Source organism: Lagenorhynchus albirostris, chromosome 3 (genome assembly GCF_949774975.1).
Source record: "Lagenorhynchus albirostris chromosome 3, mLagAlb1.1, whole genome shotgun sequence".
Classification (NCBI taxonomy): domain Eukaryota; kingdom Metazoa; phylum Chordata; class Mammalia; order Artiodactyla; family Delphinidae; genus Lagenorhynchus; species Lagenorhynchus albirostris.
In genome coordinates, this window is record NC_083097.1 from 164,201,606 (window position 1) to 164,226,100 (window position 24,495).

The 24,495-nt window shown below is 56.2% G+C and overlaps 2 protein-coding genes and 1 pseudogene across 2 annotated transcripts in view; 1 reads left to right on the forward strand and 2 right to left on the reverse strand.

Moving 5' to 3' along the window:
• The window catches only part of PDE4A (phosphodiesterase 4A), a 39,560-nt gene extending 36,074 nt beyond the window's left edge, over positions 1-3,486 (reverse strand). Inside the window, exons 1-2 of the mRNA XM_060145196.1 lie at positions 3,346-3,486; positions 2,357-2,556 (exon numbers count right to left, since the gene is read on the reverse strand). Coding sequence (XP_060001179.1) covers positions 2,357-2,556; positions 3,346-3,393 — 248 coding nt within the window. The 5' untranslated portion in view covers positions 3,394-3,486. The remainder of the gene's footprint in view (positions 1-2,356; positions 2,557-3,345) is intronic.
• Positions 3,487-10,620: 7,134 nt separating this feature from the next.
• On the forward strand, positions 10,621-20,273 carry CDC37 (cell division cycle 37, HSP90 cochaperone). Its single transcript, XM_060145203.1, has 8 exons — positions 10,621-10,839; positions 16,455-16,736; positions 17,074-17,182; positions 17,285-17,400; positions 17,491-17,613; positions 18,247-18,429; positions 18,530-18,601; positions 19,695-20,273. The coding sequence occupies exons 1-8, from the start codon at positions 10,738-10,740 to the stop codon at positions 19,845-19,847; spliced, it is 1,140 nt and encodes a 379-aa protein (XP_060001186.1). The 5' UTR covers positions 10,621-10,737; the 3' UTR covers positions 19,848-20,273.
• Positions 20,274-23,515: 3,242 nt separating this feature from the next.
• Positions 23,516-23,615, reverse strand: LOC132518909 (U6 spliceosomal RNA; annotated as a pseudogene).
• Positions 23,616-24,495: the final 880 nt, after the last annotated feature.

A 24,495-nucleotide genomic window follows, 5' to 3' on the forward strand; every position in this document is an offset into this window, starting at 1 on the left:
ACACGGCCACGAAGGAGTTAAACGGTTAATCCGCTCGTGAAGGAGACACCCGACTGGTTGCCGGTGTGTCAGTCAGTCCGTCCATCATGGTGGGGGCGGAGCCCAGTGCTGGCTTGTCCTCTTCGCTACCCCTGGCCAGGGGGAGCTTGTGGGAAGTGGTCCCGGTAACACGGATGCGGTCCCTGCAGCGGGCGGCGACGGTGTTCGGGGAATCTCCTTTTGGTGGGTCGGAGGACGGTGATGGTGTGTGTCCGGGGGCGGGATGTGCGCGCACGTGGCCTCTTCCGAGGGATGTGTGTTTTCGGTGTCTGCTAGAAGTGTGTGTGCGCACGTGGTTGGCTGCTGCGGTCTGCCTGTTTACCTGGATTTCGCTGTGCGTGTATCTGCGTGTCTGTGGCTGAAGGAAGTGTGTGCACGTGTGCTGCCTGTTTGGAGGGTGTGTGCCTCTCACAGGGTCTGTTCTGGTGGCCTGGGGTCTGTGCTTGTGTTCCCCCGCGATTGGGTGTGTACTGTGGTGGGTCCGCGCTCGCGGAGCTGTGCACTCGATTCAGCCTCTGTTGTTTGTGGTGTCTGAGGGAGTCCATGTGTGTTGGTGTGTGTGTGTGGCCGGCCTGGGGCCACTCTGAGGTGTTACTGGGGTGTGTCCCTTCTGTGTGGCTCCAGGAGGACACCCCGGCTCTGATACCCCGACTGCCCGCCCACCGCTCTGTGTATCGCTGCTCCTTCTAAAGTGCTTCTGCAGCAGGTAAACTGAGGCAGGTCCCGGGCAGCCGCGGGACGCATCCCCGTGCCCTTTTCAGGCGAGTAAACAGCCGCGCCTCCTCCCCGCTGCCCCCGCCGGCAGAGCCCCCCTTCCGGCACCTAAATCGGGAGTCGCCGTGACTCACGCTCCCGCCTCCCCCAGCGCCGCGCTGAGCGCGAGCGAGCAGAGAGCTAGCGGAATCCGAGCGCCCTCCCTTTCCCCCGCCCCGACCCAGGCCGAGCACTGGTGTCGTTGGCTGCCGGGCGGGGGGCAGAGCACACACACCAGTGGCCCGCCCCCGGCCGTTGCGCGCTCGGATTAACCAGCTTGGGTGCAAGTACGCGCAACCAGGCCCCGCCCCCGCGCGCCCCCCCTCAAGGGCTCCCCCCGGGCAAGCCTTGCCGTCTGCCACCGCCCTCCCTCCACACTGTTCTTATTGGAAAAAAAAAGAAAAAACAAAGCCCGTCTCCAACCCTCACAGCCTCTTTTCTCCCCGCCAGAGGGGGCTCCAGGCGTGGGCGAACGCAGAGCCAGAAACGCCCTCCCATTAGCAGCGGCTGGATGTCCCAGAGGCCAGAACTGTCCCCCAGCTTCTCTCAGGGACCCTCCCCACAAGTGCATACTCAAAAAGGCTTCTAGGGGATCGGTAAGGGCTGGAAGTCCTCCCCAGATCACTTGAGGGTCTTGGGCTGGACCAAATTCTTGGCGGGGGGGGGGGGTTGCTGTAGTCTTGTCAAAGCTCTGGGTGGGGTAACACAGGGTGGGGTTGAGGGTGGGGTCAGGTCACAGCTGGGGCTGCACAAAAAGGAAAGCCCAAGGCAGTGGGCCAGAGCTGGTAGTTGGATCTGTGGCCTGAACTAGGTAGAGGCTAGAGGAATTTCCTTTCTTTTTTTGGGGGGGGGGTACATTAGACCACTGGAGAGGGGAATGACAGTCACTTCCTCCCCCATTTGGAATTGAACCATTGTACCATGACCCAAGCAGAGACCCTGGAGCCCTCCGACTGAGTAGACAAAGGGGTGGGTGGGGAGATTGAGAGAAGCTGCAGAGAACAGTGGCAGCTGTCTGGCTTTCAAATTCATCCTTGGGCCAAGATGGGGGTTGAAGTGCTCTCCGAGGGCCCCAGATGAGAAAGAGCAAAGGAAGTGCAGTGTGCAGCTGAGCTCAGGAGAAAGAAAGATGCCAGTCCAGACCTCCTCCAGGGTCCCACCATCTCCTTTTAAGGCCTTGAAGAAACTGCATCCTCTCAGAAAGGGAAATAGAGGTGCACGGCGGATTGGTGGGAGGCTCACTCCCTAGCCTGTCCCAGCTCTCTGATTATGGGAGCATCGTTGGGGACTGGAGGGTTGAAACTCTTTCCGAAATCCTGCCCCTTGCTGACTCAGGCAGCTGCAAAATGGAAGAAGGGGTTCCTAGAGGCTGCAAGAGGCACCTCTTGCGGGGGCGGGGTTATGTCATAACCTGACCCACCAGGCTCCAGGAGAAGTTTCAGCTGCTTTTGCAAAACACAGGGAGCCAGGAGCCTAGAGCACAGGAAAGGGTTGGTGGCTGGACTTAGCCCAGGTGGCCCTGTTCCTCCACCCCACCTCCCAGCCTGGTCCACCTCCTGCCTACCTGTCAGCTTTGGTGATGGAAATCCGCGGGGGGATCAGCAGTGGCAGCGTGGTGGGCCGTGGTGGCAGAGGGACCCCAGTGTCCAAGGGCTCAGGCTCAGCCCAGCCCAGGCCTGGGCCCATGGAGAGGCGTCGGCGAGGGCGTCGGAGGGCAGCCCCGAGCATGTTGGCTCGGCCAGGCTCGGGGGTATCTCGCGGCCTCTGAGGTGTGACAAGGGCGGGGTAGGGGTGCAGCCTGGTCAGGGAGCTCTGAGCCCCTCCCTGCAGTAACGTCCCTCCCTAACCATCTGAGATGGTGGCCGATGGGGATATAGGCTACTGTGCCCCTCTCACGTCTTAGCCACTCACTAATCCCTCCCACAGAGGGTCCCTTCTCAGCTCTTACATCTGAAGGGTGCCCGTTCTCAGCCATAATTTTTGTGGGACTCCCTTTTTTCCTCTCACTTTTGTGTGTGTGTGTGTGTGTGTGTGGGCACACCACGCGGCATGCCGGATCTTAGTTCCCTGACCAGGGATCGAACCCGTGCTCCCTGCAGTGGAAGCATGGATTCTTAACCACTGGATGGCCAGGGCTCTGGGCCCTCATGCCTGTACTCTGCCTTTCACTGTGAAACCCCTCTAACACATCACCACCCTCCACGTCCAGGAAGCCCCCTCTTGGCCTAAACGTCTGTGGCCCCCTCTCCTCATATCTGAGACCCTCAAGGCCTCACCCCCAGCACCCTCCCCTCCACCCTACAATCCTCTCCCTATTTGGAAAGCCCCTTGGAAGACCCTGCCTTCTATCCCTGGGCTGAGAGCCCTTAATTTGGGCAGCAAGAGAATATTGAAGTCAAGGGAGTAAACTGAGGCACAAGGGGACAAGACTCCTTGCTGCCTGGGGGGAAGTGAAGCCAGGCTTAGTGAGCAGTCAGTCTTGGTCTCTAGAGGGCTCCCTAACCCCCGTCGCAGCCCAAGCCCCGCCCCCAGCCCGGGCCCCGCCCCTCGCACCTCGTCACCGGTCCGGGCCACCGACAGGACACTGCGACTCCTCTTCATCCCGCCAGACTAGCGCGCCTTGGGGGCTTCAGGGGCCATGTCGGCCCCGGCCAGCGCCTCCTGCAGGACCAGGCCGAAGGCATCCGCCATTAGCTCCCGGGGGCTCCCCCTGCCGGCTGAGCATGGAAACCGCCCCCGCCCCTCGCCAACTGCCTCTCCTGGGGCGTGACGTCAGCAGGTGGCTGACGCACTGCCTGTCGGTGACGTCGCCCGTCTGTTGCCAGAGCGACAGCTGATGCTCGACTGGGCTCTGAGCAGAGTCAATGCCTGAACTGGCCACTGGGGGGCCGAGAGCCTCCGGCCCGGGTCGCCCCAGCCCCCACCTGTCCTCTTGCGGGGGCTTCTCCAGCCTGGGGATCCCTCAGAGAAGACAGGGAGCTCCCAGAGCCGGCCGCGTGTGGCGCGTGGTCCGAGTCGGGGGCAGGAGGAAGCGTCTTCTCCGAGCTGTTGGGCTTTTATGCCTAAACCCGAAATAGCTCCGATGTGCGGGGGCCGGGTGCAGCGAGACGGCGGCTTGGGCACAGATGGGGGACGCGCAGGCAGAGGCGCGCAGAGACAGACAGGGACGCGTGGAAATAGAAACAGACAGGGACACAGACGCAACTCCCGATTATGAGTGCGCTCTGCTGCCGGCAATCCCTATCTAAAAGCTTGCGGGAGGGGAAGGCTGGCTCGCTCGCTGCACCGTCAACCCAGGCGCTGCAAATTATTGCTGTGTGGCCCGTAGGTCAGTGACTTAAACTGTCTAAGCCTCAGTTTCACCTCTGTGAAATGGAATGATAATCCTTGCAGCGTCTATACGAGAATGAAATGAGATCAGACCATATTGAATTCTCGAAGAACTGCGTCTGGCACGCAGTAAGTGCTTAATAAAGGCTATTACCATCTGAGCCTGTGGGAGCCTGTTAGAACCCAAGTCAGATCATGTCCCTCTTCTGCTCAGAGCCCTCCATGGCTTTCACCTCCCTCAGAGGAGACGTCAAAGTCCTCAACAAGAGGCTCACACAGTCCTGCTGTCCTCATCTCCTCCCACCCTCCCCCAGGCTCACTCTGCTCCATCTACACTGGCCTCTTGGCTGTTTCTGGACACACCAGGCAAACTCTAGCCTCAGGGCTTTTGCACTTTCTGTTCCCCCTGCCTGGAACTTTCCCCCTTAAACATCAGCAGGTCCCTCACATCCTTCAGGTCTTTAATCACATCTCACCTTTTCAGCATTTCTCCTGGTGTTTCTCTCCACCCCACCCCTGTTTAAAGTTGCTATCCCCTCAGGATTCTTAAACTCCCTTATCCTGCTCTATTTTTTCACAGCATTTATCACCTCATAACATACTATGTAATTTACTTATTACCTGTATTGTCTGTCTTGTCCCATACTAGAATATCAGCTGCAGGAGGACAAAAATATTTTATCTATTTTATTAATATATCCCCAGTGCCTAGAACTGAATCTGGAACATCGTAGGCTCTTAATAATTATTTGTTAAATGTCTAGTTATTGTTTTGAGGACTCAAGAGCATATTAATAATGTTCCTAGGTCTCCTATGGACTAGCTCTTATTTCTTTTTCTTGTCATATAGCTCTAACTAGCACTTCAGTTCAATATGAACTAGTAGAAGTGAATGTAAACGTCATCTCACCCACGTAGTGCTTAGCACCAGGCAAGTCTATGACAGACAATTGTTGAACAAATGAATGAATGTGTAAAGATAGCTTAAAGGTCACCTCCACTTCTCAGCCGGACAGAGCCAGTCCATGTTCTGGGCTCCCACTGCTGTTTGTTCTGCCCCTATTAAAGCACTCATCATCTGGGGTTGTAATTACTTGTATTCCCCACTAGAGCTCTGTGAGGGCAAGAAATGGTACCCATTCATCATGGTCCCCCACACATAGTCTCAATGAATGCTGAGTGAATAAATGAAGGAATGAGTTAGACATACAGAGAAAGAGGCACCCTCTCCTCTGTACGCAGACAGACACATATGCTCAGACAGGCAGAGAAAGGGCCATGTAGTAAGGACCATGCTTAGGCTCCAGTATTACATTGACAGACATGCATTCAAATCCTAACTGTGCCACTTATTAGCTGTATATTTGGGGGCAAGTTGCCCAGCCTCTTTGAGCTTCAGTTTCCTGTAAAATGGGGATAATATTCATACCTATCTGAGGAGGTTGTTGTGAGGATGAAATGAAATAATGCATGTAAGGTTCTGAGCACAGTGCCTGGTTCATAGTAGGTGCTCATGAAACAGTAGCCACTATCTTAATAATACTAACAATTATCACTGTTGTTGACTCAGTGGCGCTGTGGACATACATGGGAGACAGCTACACATTCACAGAGACCTCAATTCCTCCCGTCCTCTCCGCTCATCCCGCTGGCCTCCTCGCTGTTCCTCAAACACTTCAAGCATATTTAGACCTCAGGGACTTTGCACTTGCTTTTCCCTCCCCTGGAAAACCAGCCTCAGATATCTTGCGCTCCTCCCACCCCCGATCTCCCTGGCTCTGCTTTCCTTTTGTTTGTTTTAGACTTACAACATTCTAACAAGATATATAATTTACCTATTTTATTATTGCCTGTCCTTTGATTAGGACATGAGGTCAGGATGTTGGTCTGTTTTGTCCCCTGCTGGATCTCCAGGACCTAGGACAACACTGGTATACAGTAGGTACTCAACAAATGTCTCTTGAGTGAATGAATAAATCCACTTGACTCCTTCACCTCCTTCACCTCTCTGCTCAAAGTCACCTCCTTTTAGAGGCCTTCCCTGGCATGGATGCCTCCCCCAACCCCATCACCCTCTGTTTCTCACTCATCTTTACTTCTGTTCTCAGCACTTATCACCCCTGAGGTATCATGTTTATGTTTCTGCTTGCCCCCACCCCTTAGTTCCATGAGGGCAGGGGATTTTTCTGTCTTGATCTAGGGCCAACTTCATGTACACGTGACCTAAGCAGTCCCACTGAGCCCCATGCTTAGAAGGTTTAATGCACTGCTGTTGTGGTCTTGAAATTCTTAATAATTTTAAACAGGGGCCTTGCATTTTCATCTGGTCCTGGGCTCTGCAGAATTCTTTAGCCGGTCCTGGCTGTACCCTCAGCGCCCATAACAACTCATTGTAGATGCTCAGGGATTTGTGGAAGGAAGGAAGGAGGCCAGGGGAGAGAGGTAGAGACACACATGCCACCACTGTCTGGACACCTGTGCACATTTGCAGAAATCATCTCTGGCAGAAACCTGGGCATGGGACACAGGGCCTCAGAAACTGGCCTGAGTGCCCAGGTGGACGGGAGCCGCTAAGCCTGCCTTCCCCTCCCCTGCGCAGCAGCCAGCTGGCGAGGGGTTCCAGATGGCAGAGCAGGCACCAGGCTCAGGCTGAGAAGAGGCCTCTTCCCCCATCCAGCTTGTCAGCGTCCCTGGCCTGGCCTGACAGAGGAGCACTGGCTTCACCCAACCTCCACTGCCTTCAGAAGGACAGGGTGATGGGCAGCCAAAGAGGCATGGAAATGAGGATGAATACGCTTGTCCACAGCTTGCCCCAGATCATTCAGGCCTGAGGAGGTACAATGACTACCCAAGCTCCATGACCTGGAGCTGGGAAGGACTCTCAGCCCCTCTCCCCACGGGGCATGCGTGTGTGTGTGTGTGTGTGTGTGTGTGTGTGTGTGTGTGTGTGTGCGCGCGCGTGCGCGTGCACCTGTGTGAAAGTGAGACTTTGTACACAGCTGTCCACATGCAACTGGACAGGTGGAACTCTCTGGGAGTCTGAGTGTTGTGTAGTTGAGACTAGACCATACCTACAGGAGTGTATGTGACAAAGTGACACCATATCAGTCTATGTGGGCATGAGGCTGGCTGTGTCTCTGTGTGACTCTGAGTATGTGTGTGTGTGGAGGCGGGGAGGGTACATGCATGTGGGTGCAGCAGGAAGTACACTGGTTAGAAATGTGGATTCTGGGTTCAAATCTCTGCATGGCCACCCAGTAGCTATGGGGCCTCAGGCACACTATTAAGGTTCTCAGGCTCCAGCCTGTATGTGGTATGTGATTACGTTTGTCTGGATCAAAGTTTGTGTGTGTGTGTGTGTTTGAAGAGTAATGAAACTCCTCTGAGAGGTCTTCCTGGATACCCAACCCAAAGTAGACCCCTCCATTTTTCTCTCTCGTCACAAGCTATTTCTATCACCGTCCTAATCACAGTTTGTTGTTATATATTTATTCGTTAGTTTATGTTGTTTCTTCTCTGTTTTCTCTACTTAATATCAGCTCCATGGGCGTAGGGGGTTTTCTTCTGTTTGCTGTTGTGTCCTGAGCACCTAGCACATAGTAGGCATTGAGTAAATACTTGTTGAATGGATGAATGCAGGGCTGTGTCTGTGTGGTATGGGGAGAGAGATGGGCACTGGCTGGGTGTCATGGGTTCCTGGAGGGACCTGTGCTCAAGTCTGGTCTCTACTCTCTTCCATTCCCCGCTGTTCAAAACCATTCCTTCAGCCACCCTCACCTGTGTGGGAATGATGACACCGCGTCAACTCCCTTATTGCCTTTGACGACATCTTTCCCTTTTCTGGGCCTTAGAGACTCACTCGCCTCATCCGTAAAATAGGAGAGAGGATGGATTGGTTCGTGATAAGCCTCCTACCTGATCTAAAGTGCTATGAAAATAGTCTTAATCTAATCCCCTCTTTAACTCATTCAACATTTATTGAGCACCTATTGTGTACCAACCACTCTTCTAGACCTGGCCCTCCCCTCATGGAGCTGAAAGTGAACCAGGAAGGCAGATACAAACCGTAAATCTCATTTAATCTTGAACATCCTTCCCTGCAGTCACTCTCTATGCCTCGTGAAATTTTAGTCTTCACAGTCTGAAATCACCGTGGATATTTCTCTGTTTACACACTGATCTTGCTCCCTCACCAGTGTCCAGGGTCAGCAGAGCAGGGACCCAGCTGGTCTTGTTGGTTGCTGTAGCCTGACAGCCTGGTCACAGGCTGTCTGCACACAGTAGGCTCTTGGGAAATATGTGTGAAATGAGCTGTAAAATAAATGATGGCGTAATGGCAGACTCGCATGCATGACCTCCCCGAATGCTGGGTGTGTCATTACCCACTTTGCAGATGAGGAAATTGAGGCTCAGGAAGGCAAAGCCGTTTGCCCAGTCCCACAGCCGCAGCTAAGCAGTGTGTGGCTATGGGATGCAGCAGAGGAAGCTTGGGAGCCTGGAGGAGCATTCCCAGTCCCCCACCCCCACCCCACAGGTACAAGACGCCCAGCAGGGGGTGCGCTGATGGGGGGAGGGCGGTTGGGAGTCCGAGGGGCAGTGCAAAGCAACTCAGGGGTCTCTCAGTCCCCCAGGCTGGAGATGCTGTGTTGTCAGGAGATTAGTAAATGCTTGGCGCTGATCGGGGAGCTTCCGGCGCCCTGTCCCCAATTCTGGGAGCTGGGGCTCCTGGGACCCTGTTTCGCTGGGGCCAGGCAGCTCCGGTCTCCGAAGCCAGGTAGAGACCCTCGCGCCTACCCGGGAATCCGGCATCCGGGGTCCTCCCTACATACCCTCAGCCTGGAGGCCGGCCTGAAGCCCTCAAAGGGCGTACAGGGAGCCCCTGACTTTCTTGGGGGGCGAGGGAAGCCCCCCCCGTCCAGACCCCCTCCCTCCCGGCGCCTGGTCCCCCTCGCCACCGCAGCTTGTGGTCCAAAGCTTACCTTGCAGGGGGGCTGGGCAGGGGATGCCCCGCCCTCTCTGGCCTGAGGGGCGGTAGGGGACGGGGGTGTCCAGACCGTTTGTTGCTGGTGCGCGTGTGTGTGTGTGTGTGTGTGTGTGTGTGTGTGCGCGCGAGAGAGAGGAGAGAGAGAGACAGAGAGAGAGAGAGAGAGAGAGATTGTGAGACCCGCCGAGGTGTGGGTCCTTGCGCGCGCGTGCCCGGGACTTGACTGCCGCTGTGATGCTGGACTGCCGGGGCTGGAGGGGGAGGAGGAGGAGAGGGGGACTCCCCCGCCCCCGCCCGACTACTCGCGGGTTTGAATGGAGCGCGAGGGGGAGGGGCGGCAGCAGGCGGGAGCTTTTGTCCGAATGGCCCCTCCCCTTCCGTGGGCAGGGGAATCCCCCACACCCGCACCCTTTTAGAGACCTTTACTCCAGTCGCTCCACCCCCTCCCTCCAACGCCCGCTCTGGGGGAGTTTGGAAGAGGCTCCCTTCACCAGGAGCCTCCCGGTTGAAGCTCCTGCAGTCCACCCTGTCCCCCCAGCGCCCTTTAATCTGAGATAATCCTTGCCCTAGGCTGCAACGAAGCCTTTTATCCCGGTGTCACAGCGTGGATAGGGATGTATGAAAATGTGTGGCTGGGGTCGCCCAAGCTCAGCGTAATGGAGTCCTTAGCGCCCGGGACGAGGAAGGGGGCGGGCGCTGCGAGCAGTCCTAGAGTACTTCAACGGGTCAAGACCCCCCGCCGTGCTCACTGCCAAGATCCACCCCCACCCCCACCCCCACCCGGCGCGAGGCCAAGAGCACGGGCCGCTAGTTAGACACTAGCGACACCCAGCGGCTGCACGGGGGGACGCAGTGGACAGGCTCCCGAGGCCAGTTAGTGTGGTCCGGGTGATTCCAGAGGGGGCGTGTATGCGCGAATCACCGCTAAAGAGGCAGAAGATACGGACGCGAGGGGTAGGCTGTGATCCGAGCCGGGGAAACACCAGCCATTAAGGCAGGGCTACATCGCGCCCACCTCCGACTCCTCAAGGGCAGGGCCATATCCTTCCTTTACTTAGACCCTCCCAGGGCAGGGCCCTGTACCCCTCGGACTGGGAATGTCCGTTCCTATCAGGCACAAAGTTAAGTTCCTCTTCACAAGGGGCGGGAGCGAGGTCTTCTCGCCGAGGCCCGGCCCCAGCAGTGGGCTCGGTCTGACGTCACTGCGGTGTGGCTAAGGGGACAATCCTCTCCCTCAGTCTCGCCAACTGCCCCCCTCACGGACGCCGTAAACGCCCACCGTGGGGCACCGGGAGAGAAGGGGAGCTCAAGGTTGGAGAAGCCACCCGTATACCCCTAGGAGGTGCCTAGCGGAGGCCCCAAGCCCGATGGGGTGAGGTCTCGGCGAAGACTTCGGGGAGGCGGAACACGTGCGCAGGGGTCTTTAAGACCTCGGTCGCCAGTGCCGCTGCCGCGGTTACTAGGGATGTGACGTCACGCGCGGGCGGGGGCGCCCGCGTCCGGGCGGAAACGGAAGGGGCGGGGCTCTGCGGGCAGAGTCTGTGTGGTGCTACCGCCGTAGCCGCCGCTGCCGCCGCCGCCGCCGCTGCTGCTGCTGCCAGAGCCGGAGCGGGCTGGGCCGCGGAGGCAAGATGGTGGACTACAGCGTGTGGGACCACATCGAGGTGTCTGACGATGAAGACGAGACGCACCCCAACATCGACACAGCCAGCCTCTTCCGCTGGCGGCACCAGGTAGAGCGCGCGCGCCCAGCGCCTTCCCCCACTCTCGGGACTCCGCTTCAGAGTTCTGACTCCTGATACTGCTGGGGGCCCAGCCATTGACACCTGGGTTTCCCACCCTACAGTCTGGACTTTCAGAATCGCCCGGGGTTCCTTGATTCAACTCCGGGGCAACAGAATTGCCGAGACCCTTGAGTTCCTTGCCCGCGATCCTGGGCCCTCCCCCCTCCCCCCTCCCCTTCCAATTTCTTCTTGGAACTCCCAGTTGACCCCTAGGGCACCTTCTTCACAGTTTAGACTACCAAGACAAGCTTTGGACGTGCCCCCCCAATCCATTTGGGACCTTCCACTTACACCCAGAATTCTACCTCAGAATCTGCACCCTGAACCTTTCGGGTACCCACTTATGATCTTGGATGTCCCATTGGCCCCTCCAACCCCCAGAGTTCCCAATACTTTAAGTCTAGTTTGTGACCTGCCTTTCGGAATCTTGACGGTGATTCACATTTAGATCTAGAGGTTCTGCTCCTCTCAATAGAGCAAGGAGTTCTGTCCTCCCCCGAGATTTCTGTTCCTGGCCTGGGACTCCAGCCCACACCCAGGACCCCTTCCCTAGAACGTAGACCGGTGCCCCACCAGGACCCTCAGTCCCATCTAGGACTGGAATTTTGAAACCTGGTTCCCCTTCAGACTGAACCACCAGCTCCGCCCTGATGGAGCATCCAATTCCGGCTGCTCTCCTTCAGCCTCATGCACTGTAGACCCAATTTCCTATTGCATCAGGAAACCCTACCCACGTGGCGTCCTGCCCAGCCAGAGCCCCTGCCCCTACTTGGTACTGCAGGCCCAGTCACCGCCCACCCCCGAGACAGGCTTCCTGTAGGAACTTCCGCCAGCATTGGAATGCCTCATTCAAACCCAAGTCCAGGACCTAAACCCACCCCAGCTTCCTTCTGACCCCAGTTTGGTCTGCTGTTCTCAGACACCCACACTGACCCTGCTTTTACCAGGAACCCTCCCAGTCTAATTCCAAATTCCCTGCCCCTTCTTTTACTTATTTTCCCCCAAATCCAGACCCCAGAATCCCAAGTCTGTGTGTTCTCTCACCCCTCTCCCTGACCAGCAGCGCTCTCAGGCCAACAGAATGGCTCTCATGAGACCTAATGTTTTAATCTGCTCCACCAAATCAGAGCTCCTGCACCCACATTCCTATGCTTGTTACACTCTCAGACTGAGGGCATATGTCTCTCAGAATCTTCCAGTTAGGAATTCCTCACCCCACCTTCCCATATATCAGCTCCCAGTCGTTTATCTAGAAGCTTCTAGAAGGGCCCTTCCCCATCCTGCCAAGACCCAGCATTAGTCCCTACATCTGGTTTCCAGTCCCAGTTCCAACCCATTCCTTAAAGCAGCAGCCTCCTGGGTAGTGTCTGCCGGGTGGGCCCCTGGAGTGTAAGGAGAAAGTTCTAGCACTTCTCTTTCTTGACACGTGTAACATTTTATTATGAAATATTGAAGATCTCTGCAAGCTCTCAAGGCAATTCTTGGGAACACCTATTTCTGTAACATAGTTAATCTATATCACTGTGGGGAGGACGGTTTGGTCCTGCTGAGTTGGGAGGCTGATGTCCCCTCTCCTGCAGCATCCTCCTCCCACCACACCCTTCTCCCTCTTGGCACAAAACCTTTTCCTGGCCTGCCACTGGGAGCCCCAGTGCTGGAGTGGAGGCAGGGAGCCTGGTGTCTCCAGCACCCGGTTCAGCGGCCACCAAGCCTGGGTTCTCATCCCAGCCCTGCCACAGGGCCATTGCTGCTTTAGGGGGAGCGAGACCCCGCCTCCATGAGACCATCGTAAGGATGACATGAAATGAGATCTGAAAAGAACTTGGCTCAGGGCCCGGGAGGGAGTAAGCAGGACCAGAGGGGAAAGGGGGATTAGAGAAAAGGTAGCCTGGTGTGCTTCTGAGCACAGGCCTGCCCACCCAGGTTCAGATGCTGGCTCCTGCTGAATCACTGACCTGCTGCATTGCCCCCAGTGAGTGTTGATCTCTCTGTGCCTCAATTTCTCCAGCTGGGGATCTTATCAGTATCTACCTCATAGGGTTGTTGTGAGGGTTGCCTTATGTATTTAATGTATGTAATGCTCTCAGGACAGCACCTGGCATGTAATAAACTGTGTAGAAACTTTAGCCACTATCATTATTATTACTCATGTAATTCACGCTCATGGTAAAAAAATAATCCAAAGGTTCCAGAAGGGGACCAGCGAGTCTTCCCGGCTCCAGCTCCAGCTCCCTGGCTCCCTTGCCCAGAAACAGCCACCAGTACTAGTTTCTTGTGGCTCCTCCCAGTGAGCTGTGTGGTATCCAGGTTCTGTGAGCCTTGGGTCCCCTGTCTGTAAGGAGGGCAGTGATACCTGTGGCCCCTTCTCGCTGCCAAGGCTTCTGCCCTTCCCAGCCTGCTACAGCCCCTCCCGGAGGCGTAAAGCTCAGGCCGGGCAGGCTGCCGCCCCCAGCAGCTCCAGGAGGCCTTTATTTAGCTTTGGCCTCCCTGGCGGCTGCTCAGAGGATGCCGGGAAGATTTTGATGGCCGTCCAGCAGAAACCAGCAGTGTGGTAGATTCCTGCCGCCACCCAAGGCCAGCTATAATGCCATAAGGCAGCAGGAAGGCTCCAGGTGACACAGTCCCATCGTGGAAAAAGAGAGGTGGCAGAGGCCACAATGTGTCCTCCGCAAGGCGAGGGCCTCATCCGAGTGGGAAAAGTGAGGCTCAGGGTTGGCCATGTCGGTCCTGTGGGGCGTTAGAGAAGGATTCAGGTCTCCCGCTTCTCACCCACCGTCTTCCTGGCCCTGTGCTAGGGCCTCTAATAAAGCACAGAAGCAAGTTAGCGGACCATTCTGGTGGCCGTGGCCGTGGCCGTGGCCATGACGGCGGTGATGACAGTTGAGGACACGTATACTGAATGCTGTGTTGCAGGCAGTTTCCTGGGAGTAACTCATTTAGTCCTCAAAACAACCCTGTGAGACCCCATTTCATAGAGGGGGACACCAAGGCAGGGAGAGATATGAGACTTGGCCAAGGTCACATCACCAGTAAGTGGTGGAGCTGGGCTGCTCTGATGATACAGTAACAACTGCTCCCAGTTACCAGTTATAAGCATTTACTGGATATCGAGCTAAGCACTTGAAGTACATTTTCTTGTTTGAGCCCCAGTACAGTCCCCAGAGAGAGACAGATTGTCCCCTTGGACAGACAGTAATGACAGTAGCCAACGTGGGAATGGTGCTGACTGAGCACCCAGCACGGCTCTGGACTGTCTACTTTTATAACCTTTTTTGCTTTTCCCAGTGCAACCTTGGCACTATTGTCTGCATCTGACAGATGAGGAAACTGAAGTTAGGGGATTGGCCCAGGGACACCCGGCCATTACATGGTGGCTGTAAGATATGACCCCAGGTCTGGTGCCCCAAGGCCTTCCACTAGCATCTCATCACGTCATCTGATGATCACAGAGGGGCCTTTGGGGCTCAGTGACTCTGGGGGTCGGGCACTTGGGGAAGGCTTTGTCGAAGCTGAGACTTGGGGACAAAGCAGATGGAGTAAGGGGAAGAGAGTTCCAGGTGGGAGGAACAGCATGTGCAGACGCTAAGAGTCAGGAGAGAGCTGGTCCATTCAGGGCTAGCATCAACCACAGGGGCCGGCATCGGCCTGCGACCCAGCCCCCCAAGGAGCCTTGGCCATCTGGCCAGCGTGGGGCAGGGGTCTGGGGTCCCCTCTGAACCCAGACACTCCAGTCTGAGGTAGCAGGGAGGGCTGTGGTCAGACAGGTACATTTCAAAGACTCCTGTGGCAGGTTCCGAGCCTGGATTGGGGCGACAGCAATGGAAGATGGTGACACCTCTCAGGGTTCAGTCATTGGTCTGGGTTGAGCAGGCACTGCTGGGAGCCAAGCAGGGTTGGAGAGTGACAGGGCCCAGTGATCTGATAGGGGTCGGGATGGGGGACTGAGGAGATGGGGTGCAGTGGAAGAGGAGGTCTGAGGAGTGGCGTCTAGGGTAGGGGGGGACAGGAGGCTGGTGGGCACTAGGCTGGGCTCAGGAGGGCCTGCTGGCCTGGAGACAGAGCTGAGCGGGCCTCTGCAGATCCAGGTGCAGCACCCGGGGTGGAGCAAATTGGAGAAACAACTGGAAATGAAAAGTGTCAGGGGAGTTTCCTGGTAGCCTAGTGGTTAGGATTCTAGGCCTTCACTGCCGTGCCCTGGGTTCAATCCCTGGTGGGGGAACTGTGATCCCACAAGCCACGCAGCGTGGCCAAAAAAAAAAAACAAAAAAAAATAGTGTCAGGATTTGGTGGCAGAGAGGGAGGGACAGGGCTCACAACAGGCCTCAGCTTGGGACAGGAGGCAGGGGCAGGCTCTTTGCCGAGGGAGGACACAGCAGAAAAACAGGTCTGGGGGGCTCCGGTGGGGAGTTCAGTTTGGGGCACAGAATTGGAGGTGCCTGTGGGACACCCAAGCAGCGGTGGCTTGAGGGGCATGGTGGGCGCAGGAGGGTGCCTGAGTGTTACTGAGGGTGGCTCCAGGGAGGAGGGGGAACCTGAGACCCTGGGGAGGGGTGAGGCCTCTATCCAGCATCTTATTACTTTATTACATCCAACAAGGCTTTCCTGAGTCCGTACTGTGTGTCAGGCCCAGCTCTGGAGGCACAACACCTTTGTGGAGCCAGTATCCTTGGAGGAGGACAGTGCCCGAAACATGATAAATAATTGTCACAGGCTGTTGTCGGGTGACAAGTGCTGAGGAGGAAGATCAAGCAGAGCAGGGTAGGGGGAGGTTGAGACCTTCAGCCGGGTGGTCAAGGAAGGCCTCATCTGTAAGGGACTTTTTTTTTTTTTTTTTTTTTGCCGCACTGCGCAGCTTGTGGGATCTTAGTTCCCCAACCAGGGATTGAACCCGGGCCCTCGGCAGTGAAAGCACGAAGTCTTAACTACTGGACCACCAGGGAATTCCCTGTAAGGGACATTTGAAGATGATAAGGGGGACTTCCCTGGTGGCCCAGTGGTTAAGACTCTACACTCCCAATGCAGCGGGCACAGGTTCAACCCCTGATCAGGGAACCGCAATCTCGCATGCTGCAGGGCGCGGCCAACGAATACATAAATAATATATATATTTTTAAAAAGAAGATGTTAAGGATGCCGGGGTGGGGGGTATCTGGGGAGAGAACATTCCAGGCCAAGGGAACAGCCAGTGCAAAGGCCCTGAGGTTTGAAGTGGGTTCGAGAAAAGGTGAGGCAGCCAGTGTGGCTGGAGGGGGGGGGTGAGCAGGAAGAGGTGAGGCCATGGAGGGCACGAGACAGATTGCGCACGGCCCTGCGGGTCACAGGGAGGACTTAGGTTTTTGCTCCAAGTGAGGTGGCAGCCGTAGAGGGTTCTGAGCAGAAGAGGGACCCGCCCTGGCTCAGGTGCACCTGTAGGAGCGAGAGCGGGAGCTGGGAGTCCAGCACACGGAGGTTGGTGCTGACATTCTCCGGGGTCATTCCAGGTGCAGCTGTTGGGGTCCTGGGCCTGGGGCTGGGGTCAAGGGACAAGCCGTTCCGCAGAGTGATGGGCCGTGCCTGTCCCACAGGCCCGGGTGGAGCGCATGGAGCAGTTCCAGAAAGAAAAGGAGGAGCTGGACAGGGGCTGTCGCGAGTGCAAGCGCAAGGTGGCCGAGTGCCAGCGGAAGCTGAAGGATCTGGAGGTGGCCGAGGGCGAGGGCAGCAGGGCCGAGCTGGAGCGGCTGCAGGCCGAGGCACAGCAGCTGCGCAAGGAGGAGCGGAGCTGGGAGCAGAAGCTGGAGGAGATGCGCAAGAAGGAGAAGAGCATGCCCTGGAACGTGGACACGCTCAGCAAGGACGGCTTCAGCAAGGTGTGCGAGGGCCGGGCGCGCTCGGCAGACGGTGGCAGGTGTGGCCGAGGGGACTGCTCAGGTCCAGGGACGGGTGGATGGAGGTGGCGGGTGAGGGGATCATGTGTGGGGGCCCAGGCAGGTGCGGCACCCCACCGGTACCCCCCCTCTGATCTGCCCGAAGGCCCTAGTCCGAGGCCACACCTGCCACGCCCACGCTCCCGCCACGCTGATGTTCATGGCGCCGTCACCACCTCCACCCTGGATGGGATGGGCGCTGCGGCCGCGGCCCACCCGGCCACGCTTGAGGCGCCGCACAGCCTCGCCCCAGCCCACTCCCCTTCTCACCCCACCACAGAGCATGGTCAATACCAAGCCTGAGCGGGCGGAGGAGGAGTCGGAGGAGGTGAGGGAACAGAAACACAAAACCTTCGTGGAGAAGTATGAGAAACAGATCAAGCACTTCGGTAAGTTGGGCCCAGGTGGGGGCCCGGTGGGCGGTGCATGTGACAAGGGGCTAGCCTCTGCCTCCAGGGCCCTTCCAACACCTTGCCAACACCTTCCCGCAGGCATGCTCCGCCGCTGGGATGACAGCCAGAAGTACCTGTCGGACAACGTCCACCTGGTGTGTGAGGAGACCGCCAACTACCTGGTCATCTGGTGCATTGACCTAGAGGTGGAGGAGGTATGTGGAGCCCGCCCTCAGGGCTGGGGAAATTTCGGCTGTGCCCTGGGTCCGCCACTTGGTGACGCCGTGCTTGTTTTCCCCTGGCAGAAATGTGCGCTGATGGAGCAGGTGGCCCACCAGACCATCGTCATGCAGTTCATCCTGGAGCTGGCCAAGAGCCTGAAGGTGGACCCCCGTGCCTGCTTCCGGCAGTTCTTCACCAAGATCAAGGTAGGGAGGGGCCGGAGTGGCCAGGGCAGAGTGGAGGGTGGTCCTCCTCAGGGAACCAGCCTGCGGTCCACTGGGGGAGACAGACATGGGTTTACTTGGACTCAAGCCCCTGTGATCAGTCCTCTCCTCAGTCAGGAGAGGGCTGGGCCACGGAGGAGCTGACGAGTGGTCGGCTCCTGGGCAGATTTGGAAAGCCGAGCCGGCACGATGTGCTGAAAGTCCTAAGCTGGGGTGAGGGCCAGAGTCAAGGATGCCTGTGGGTTTCTTACCTGAGCACCTGAAGAGCAAAGCTATCCCTGCTGAGCTGGGGGAGCTGCAGGACAGACTAAGGGGTGTGACCGGGAGCTCCGGGGTGGCTGTGTTGCATTTGAGATGCCCGCTAAACTCCACAGGAGGACCCAGAGGAGGTGGGTGTCACGAGTCTGAGGTTCAGGGGCTTGTGCGGGCAGGGGGTCGTGAGCACAGAGGTGTAAAGTCGAGCTCAGAGGAGGCAGAGGAGAGCCCTGAGGCCCAGGGTGCCGGTCAGTCAGTTCAGGAGCAGATGCAGGGAGCCCTGGGGCGTCTCTGAGGACCTGCAGTGGGGCGGTCTTGGCTCCCCCAGTTCAATCCTGTGCACGCCCCTGCCCCCCACAGACTGCTGACCGTCAGTACATGGAGGGCTTCAACGACGAGCTGGAGGCCTTCAAAGACCGCGTGCGGGGCCGGGCCAAGCTGCGCATCGAGAAGGCCATGAAGGAGTACGAGGAGGAGGAGCGCAGGAAGCGGCTTGGCCCCGGCGGTCTGGACCCCGTCGAGGTCTACGAGTCCCTCCCTGAGGTGCGGCTCCCTGGGCCCTGGCGGGCAGCAGGCAGGCAGCCAGTGGGGTCCCCAGGCTCCCTGGGACCCAGGCCCTGACCCCACCCCTCTGCACCCACAGGAACTCCAGAAATGCTTTGACGTGAAGGATGTGCAGATGCTCCAAGATGCCATCAGCAAGATGGACCCCACCGTGAGTAACTGCGCCCAAGCCCACCTGGGCGAGCGATGTGTCTCCCCCGCCCCCTCCAGCTCTGCTGCCCACAGCATTGGTAGAAGTGTCCCTCCTGGGCTTCTCAAAGGAACAAGGGACGTTTTGTCACCGTGTGGCCAGCACACGAGGCAGCCAGGCTTTGTGCCACCTGCCCACTTACATTTATTGAGCACCTACTGTGTGCCCGGCGTCCAGATTGAGTGTCCCTGTCCCTGCGGGCTGTTGATGAGCACACCAGCTGACCCCACCTTTGCCAGCAGCTCAGAGTGGCCCAAGGAGGGGGTCCCTTTCCAGCCTCAGTTACCTCATCAAATCACTTTCTCTCGATATTAACTCACGAAATCCATGGGGAGGGCTGAGCCCGTAGTAGGTGCTGGCAAAAACAGCAGCTGTTTCGAGCAGTCACCGCGCTGGTAGATAAATACTTTGAGTCTTGATAGACCTCGGTTTGACCCCATTCCTGCTGCCTGTCTCACCCCGTTGGCCACACTGCTTTCCTCATCTGTAAAAAGTCTAGTCGCAAGACCTGGCCCAGGGTTTCTAGATGCTTCTGTGGGAATGAACATCTAGACCAAGGGTCTTCCGCCTATGGCTTGCAGGCTCATTGCCTGTCTCTACATAAAACTTGATTGGAATGCAGCAGCCAGGCTGGTTTATTTTCATCTTGTCTGTGGCTGGTTTTGTGCTACAACCATAAAGTTGAGGCATGATGGGTTGAGAGGTTTTGACAGAGACCATAGGGCCCGCAAGCCAACGATATTTACTGTCTGGCCCTTTACAAAAAAGTTTGCTCACCCTTGTTCTAGACTACACTGTTTAAACTTGAATTAAAGTTAAGTGAGCTTTAAAGTTCCCCTGCACCAGCCACATTTGAAGTACTCGGTAGCCACACGTGGCTGGTGGCTACCATATTGTACGGCACAGATTACAGGCCATTTCCATCATTGCGCGCAGTTCTTTGGTAAAGCTGTAATCTAGAAAGAGCAGGAAGCAGGCTCGAGGATGTGCGGGGGACAGGCGGGCCACCAGAAGATGGCAGCCCAGCCTCACCAACCCACCCTTCTCCCTGCAGGACGCGAAGTACCACATGCAGCGCTGCATCGACTCCGGCCTCTGGGTCCCCAACTCCAAGTCCAGTGAGGCCAAAGAAGAGGAGGAGGCGGGTCCCGGGGACCCCTTGCTGGAAGCCTCCAGTCGGGGCGACGAGAAAGACGTCAGCGCATAACCCACCTCAGCTGCTGCCCGACTGCCTGCAGGCCCCTGTGCGCCCCTTTTCAGAAAACAAAAATAGACACCATCTCCCCAGCTCCTGGCTTCCTCCACTTTGGCTGCTCCCACACCTAGCCCGGAGGGGCCTGCCCACCCCCCTCCACTGACCCCACTCCCTGAGCGCTCATCCAAGTCTGCTTTGAGTCAAGGGGCTTCACTGCCTGCAGCTCCCCCACTTCAGCATTATGCCAAAGGCTTGGGGGTCCAGGGAGGGGTAGAGGTTGCCAGGCTGGTCCACAGGGTATGGGTGGGGTCCCCAGCTGAGGGCCCTGCCCCAGTCACTGTGGGCTCCGTTTTCACTGTTCATCTGCTGTTGAGTCTCCTACATAGTAAACAGCAATTATCTTCCAATAAAGGATTTCAGATGCTCCGCGAGACCTCAGGAGGGCTGGCACAGCTCTTCTCTTGCAGGGTGGGAGGGAACCCTGGTCAGTGTTGGCGGCTGGGCTTGTGATGCCCCCAGCTTTGCCCTGCAGCAAATGGGCAATGTCCTCCGTCCTCACTCCAGGCTCTCCAGGAATGTGTCGTTCCGCCGCCTGGAACACTTCCTCAGGACACCTTTGTGTCAAGGGTTCTCACTCCCCCCCCCCCCCGTAAGTCTTGGGATTATCTCATCCCTCTGAGCCACCCCCCAGCGTCCGTTCAGGAGCATCAACTTGCACCGTGTCTCACCTTCCACATGGCCAGCTCTGCCTCCAAAACAAATCTTGAGTCTGTCCACTGCCCTTCGTCCTCCACCCTGGTTCAGGTCCCTGTCACCTCTGGCCTGCATGCCCACTCCAGCCTCTTCCCTGTCTTCCTTGCCCTCACTGGACCCCAGCAGGCAGCCGCCAGTGGGCACCTGTGAACACCTGAGTCAGGGCACATCCCTCAGAGCAGAAGCCTAAGACCTCCCTGCAGTTCGCCAGGCCCTACACCATCTGCCTGGTCACCTCCCTGCCCTCGTCTCATGTCCTCCCCTTGTCATCAACTCCCTCCTTGCTGATCCTTAAGCACTTTCAAGTTTTTCTTATCAGTGTGACCTTGGGCACTTTCCTCAGCCTCAGTGTCCCCCTCTGTACAATGAGAGTAATGTTCATGCTCTCCTCCCAGGGTTGCGATGAGGTGTAGGTGAGATAATGTACAGGCAAGCATGGCGCCTGGTACCCAGGTGCTCAAAATCTGGGCCTTGGCACATGCCCATCCCTCTGCTTGAACACCCTTCCCTTGAAAAAGTAATCTTTTGAAAGCAGTTTTCCTTTAAAAGGTAATGGAATATTCGGGCCACAGGAAAGGCTTAAAGAATACTATAACAAACGAGGACACATCAACTTTTAAGACATGAAATACCAAGGGTCGTGAAGCCCACTGCCCACCTCTTCTGGGGGACACCACCCCTTGGCAGCTGCTTCTCACTCCAATCAGAGCTCTGCCACCTCCTCCCAGAGGTCCTCCTTGACCCGCCTTTTGAGTCACCCATCACATCTGGCCTCGCAGCTTCTTCACCTGCCTGGTTTTGCTGATGTGTGTATTGCTGTCTCCTTTATGCTGTGAGCACCACCACGGCACAAACTGAGTCTTGGTCCTAAAATATTCCCAGCGCCCCGAAGGGGTCCTGGCCCTCAGTAAATGCCTTTGTGTCCAAGCTGATCACCACCAGGGGTCAACAGTGAGCTGCAAACCTGAGTGGCATTGCCTAATGCTTTTCATATAGATGAGAATGGCTGGTGGGGGGGGGGTATGGGGGGCCCTCCTAAGGCCCTGGATAAACCCCACCCATCCAGGATCCACTCAGGATCGTCAACTTGTTAATTCTTTACTGTAAAACTTTCAAAGATAGAATCCATATTCCTGATATTTTGTTTGACCTCAGGCTTCAGTAGAATTCAGCGCTGTTACTGATTTTTTTAAAAAAATTATTTATTTTTGGCTGCATTGGGTCTTCGTTGCTGTGCCCGGGCTTTCTCTAGTTGCAGCGAGCGGGGGCTACTCTTCGTTGCGGTGCGTGGGCTTCTCATTGCGTTGGCTTTTCTTGTGGAGCACGGGCTCTAGGTGCATGGACTTCTGTAGTTGTGGCGTGCAGGCTTAGTAGTTGTGGCGCACGGGCTTAGTTGTTTCGCGGCATGTGGGATCTTACCGGACGAGGGCTCGAACCCGTGTTCTCTGCATTGGGAGGCGGATTCTTAACCACTGAGGCACCAGGGAAGCCCTGTTACTGATTTTTGACTTAAAATTTCAATGTTTTGTTCATCATGTTTTTTTTCACATTAATGGTGTTTTTGGAAAATATTACATTAAAATATTTATCTCGATTACTGAGTTGGCGCCTTCTTTGCTTTCATGCCTCGCCTGCCTCACCCTAACACCGGCTAGGATTTAAAACACCAGCTATTAAGAGAGACACATAGAGTAGGTTCTCTCTCTACTCACCCACCACCCACGCTGTTCCCTGCCCCCAGCCATGGGAGCCCACTGTCTACGGTGTCTCGTGACTCCTTCCAGGGTTTCTTTTTGTAAGTTCAAATGTAATCTTACCCCTTCCGTTCCTTTTTCACACAGAGCTAACACACTGCAGTCAGCGACGCGCGTCTTTGCTGTTTCTCACTGAACCTTGTGGCCCTGCAGATTTTTCCTTATCAGTTCATCAGCACTTCCTCATTCTTTCTACTCTGGTAGAAAGCTCCAGTATGTGCACAACTCAGCATTTATTTCACCAGCGTTTTTAACACTTGCAAGTTTTTCCGTCTCTAATTTTACAAGCAATGCAGCGAAACATACCTTTGCGCACCATTTTCCACGAAGACGGGCATCCCACCTATAGGGTAAGCTCCCAGAAGCATGATTGGCTGGGTCTTAGCGGCAAACAGAATTCCACTCCAAAGGGTTTCACTGAACAAAATGTAATGATGTGAGTGGGACAGGAGAACCAACAGATGTGTGTTGAGTGGATTCATTTTCTGTGGCTGCTGTAACAAATCACCGCAAACTTAGTGGCTTCAACACAAATGCATTACCTTACACTTCCGCCGGTCAGAAGTCTAACATGGGTCTCGCTGTGCTAAAATCAAGGCATTGGCAGGGCTGTGATCCTTCTGGAGGCTCTGGGTAAGATCCATTTCCTTGCTGTTTCCAGCTTCTAGGGGCTGCCTGTGCGCCTTGGCGCATGGCCCCCTTCCTCCATCTTCAAAGATGGCAAAGATGAATCAAGTTCTGTCACATCACTCTGACCTCTTTTTCTGCCTCCCCATTCCACTTTTTTAAAAAAGAAATAAATTTATTTATTTTTGGCTGCATTGGGTCTTTGTTGCTGCACGCGGGCTTTCTCTAGTTGCGGCGAGCGGGGGCTACTCTTCGTTACAGTGCGCGGGCCTCTCATTGCGGTGGCTTCTCTTGTTGCGGAGCACGGGCTCTAGGTGCGTGGGCTTCAGTAGTTGTGGCTCGCAGGCTCTAGAGCACGGGCTCAGTAGTTGTGGCGCACGGGCTTAGTTGCTCCGTGGCATGTGGGATCTTCCCGGACCAGGGCTCGAACCTGTGTCCCCTACATTCTTAACCACTGCGCCACAAGGGAAGTCCCCTCCCCGTTCCACTTTTAAGGACCTTTGTGGTTACACTGAGTCCACCAAGATAATCTCCCTATCATTTTTTTTTAATATGGAATGATGCACGTATTTGCGCGTCATCCTTGTGCAGGGGACATGCTAATCTCTGTATCCTTCCAGTTTTAGTATACGTGCCGCTGAAGCAAGTGCTAATCACCCTACCTTAAAGTCAGCTGAGTAGCATTCTTTTTTTTTTTTTTTTTTTTTTTTTTTGCGGTACGCGGGCCTCTCACCACTGTGGCCTCTGCCGTTGCGGAGCACAGGCTCCGGACGCGCAGGCCCAGCGGCCATGGCTCACGGGCACAGCCGCTCCGCGGCATGCGGGATCCTCCCGGACCGGGGCACGAACCCGCATCCCCTGCATCGGCAGGCAGACTCTCAACCACTGCGCCACCAGGGAAGCCCCCCTGAGTAGCATTCTTAATTCCTGATTCTCACTGGCGATTAGGGCATGGACATCTTTGGGGCGCTGTAATTCCATAAGGCATCCGGAACTAGCAACAGTGGGAAGATTTCGACAGGACTAAAGAGGATGGGAAGGGAGCAGAACTTGCTGACATCTGGAGCCGTGAAGAAGGGGCTCCTTGCAGGTTATGTGGCCACAGAGAAACCACCACTGCCCAACTGTGGTTGGGCAGGGAGGGAATAGGGACCCTCGTCTGTCTCCCACCTCTGATCTCCTGTCAGCCTTCCCCATCGGCAGAACCCACCAGAAGCCAAGGACATGGAAGCTGAGTGAAGCAATGTCCTCTTTTTTTGTGGCTATAGGAGGAAGCCCTGAATACACAGCTGCTCATAGGCAACACATATCCTGCCGGGGGCCTGGAATTACACTGGGTGCTGAGGACAGAGCCTAAAACAAGTTACTCCTGCACCCTATACCCTTTATCTGCTCCACTCTTCTCTGCCCACCACTTCCACCTTCCAACAAAACCCACAAGTGGGCTTATTAGTATTTATCTGGTTTATGTAAGCTTCCTGAAGGCAGGGATTCCTGTGTTTTGTTCATGGCTAAAACCCCACGGC

Bases quoted from the DNA above. Each gene is read 5' to 3' on its own strand.
- CDC37 (XM_060145203.1), top strand. From the start codon at position 10,738: ATGGTGGACTACAGCGTGTGGGACCACATCGAGGTGTCTGACGATGAA. The intron at 17,401-17,490 runs GTATGTGGAGCC...TTCCCCTGGCAG, and splicing joins TTGACCTAGAGGTGGAGGAG to AAATGTGCGCTGATGGAGCA. The intron at 17,614-18,246 runs GTAGGGAGGGGC...TGCCCCCCACAG, and splicing joins AGTTCTTCACCAAGATCAAG to ACTGCTGACCGTCAGTACAT.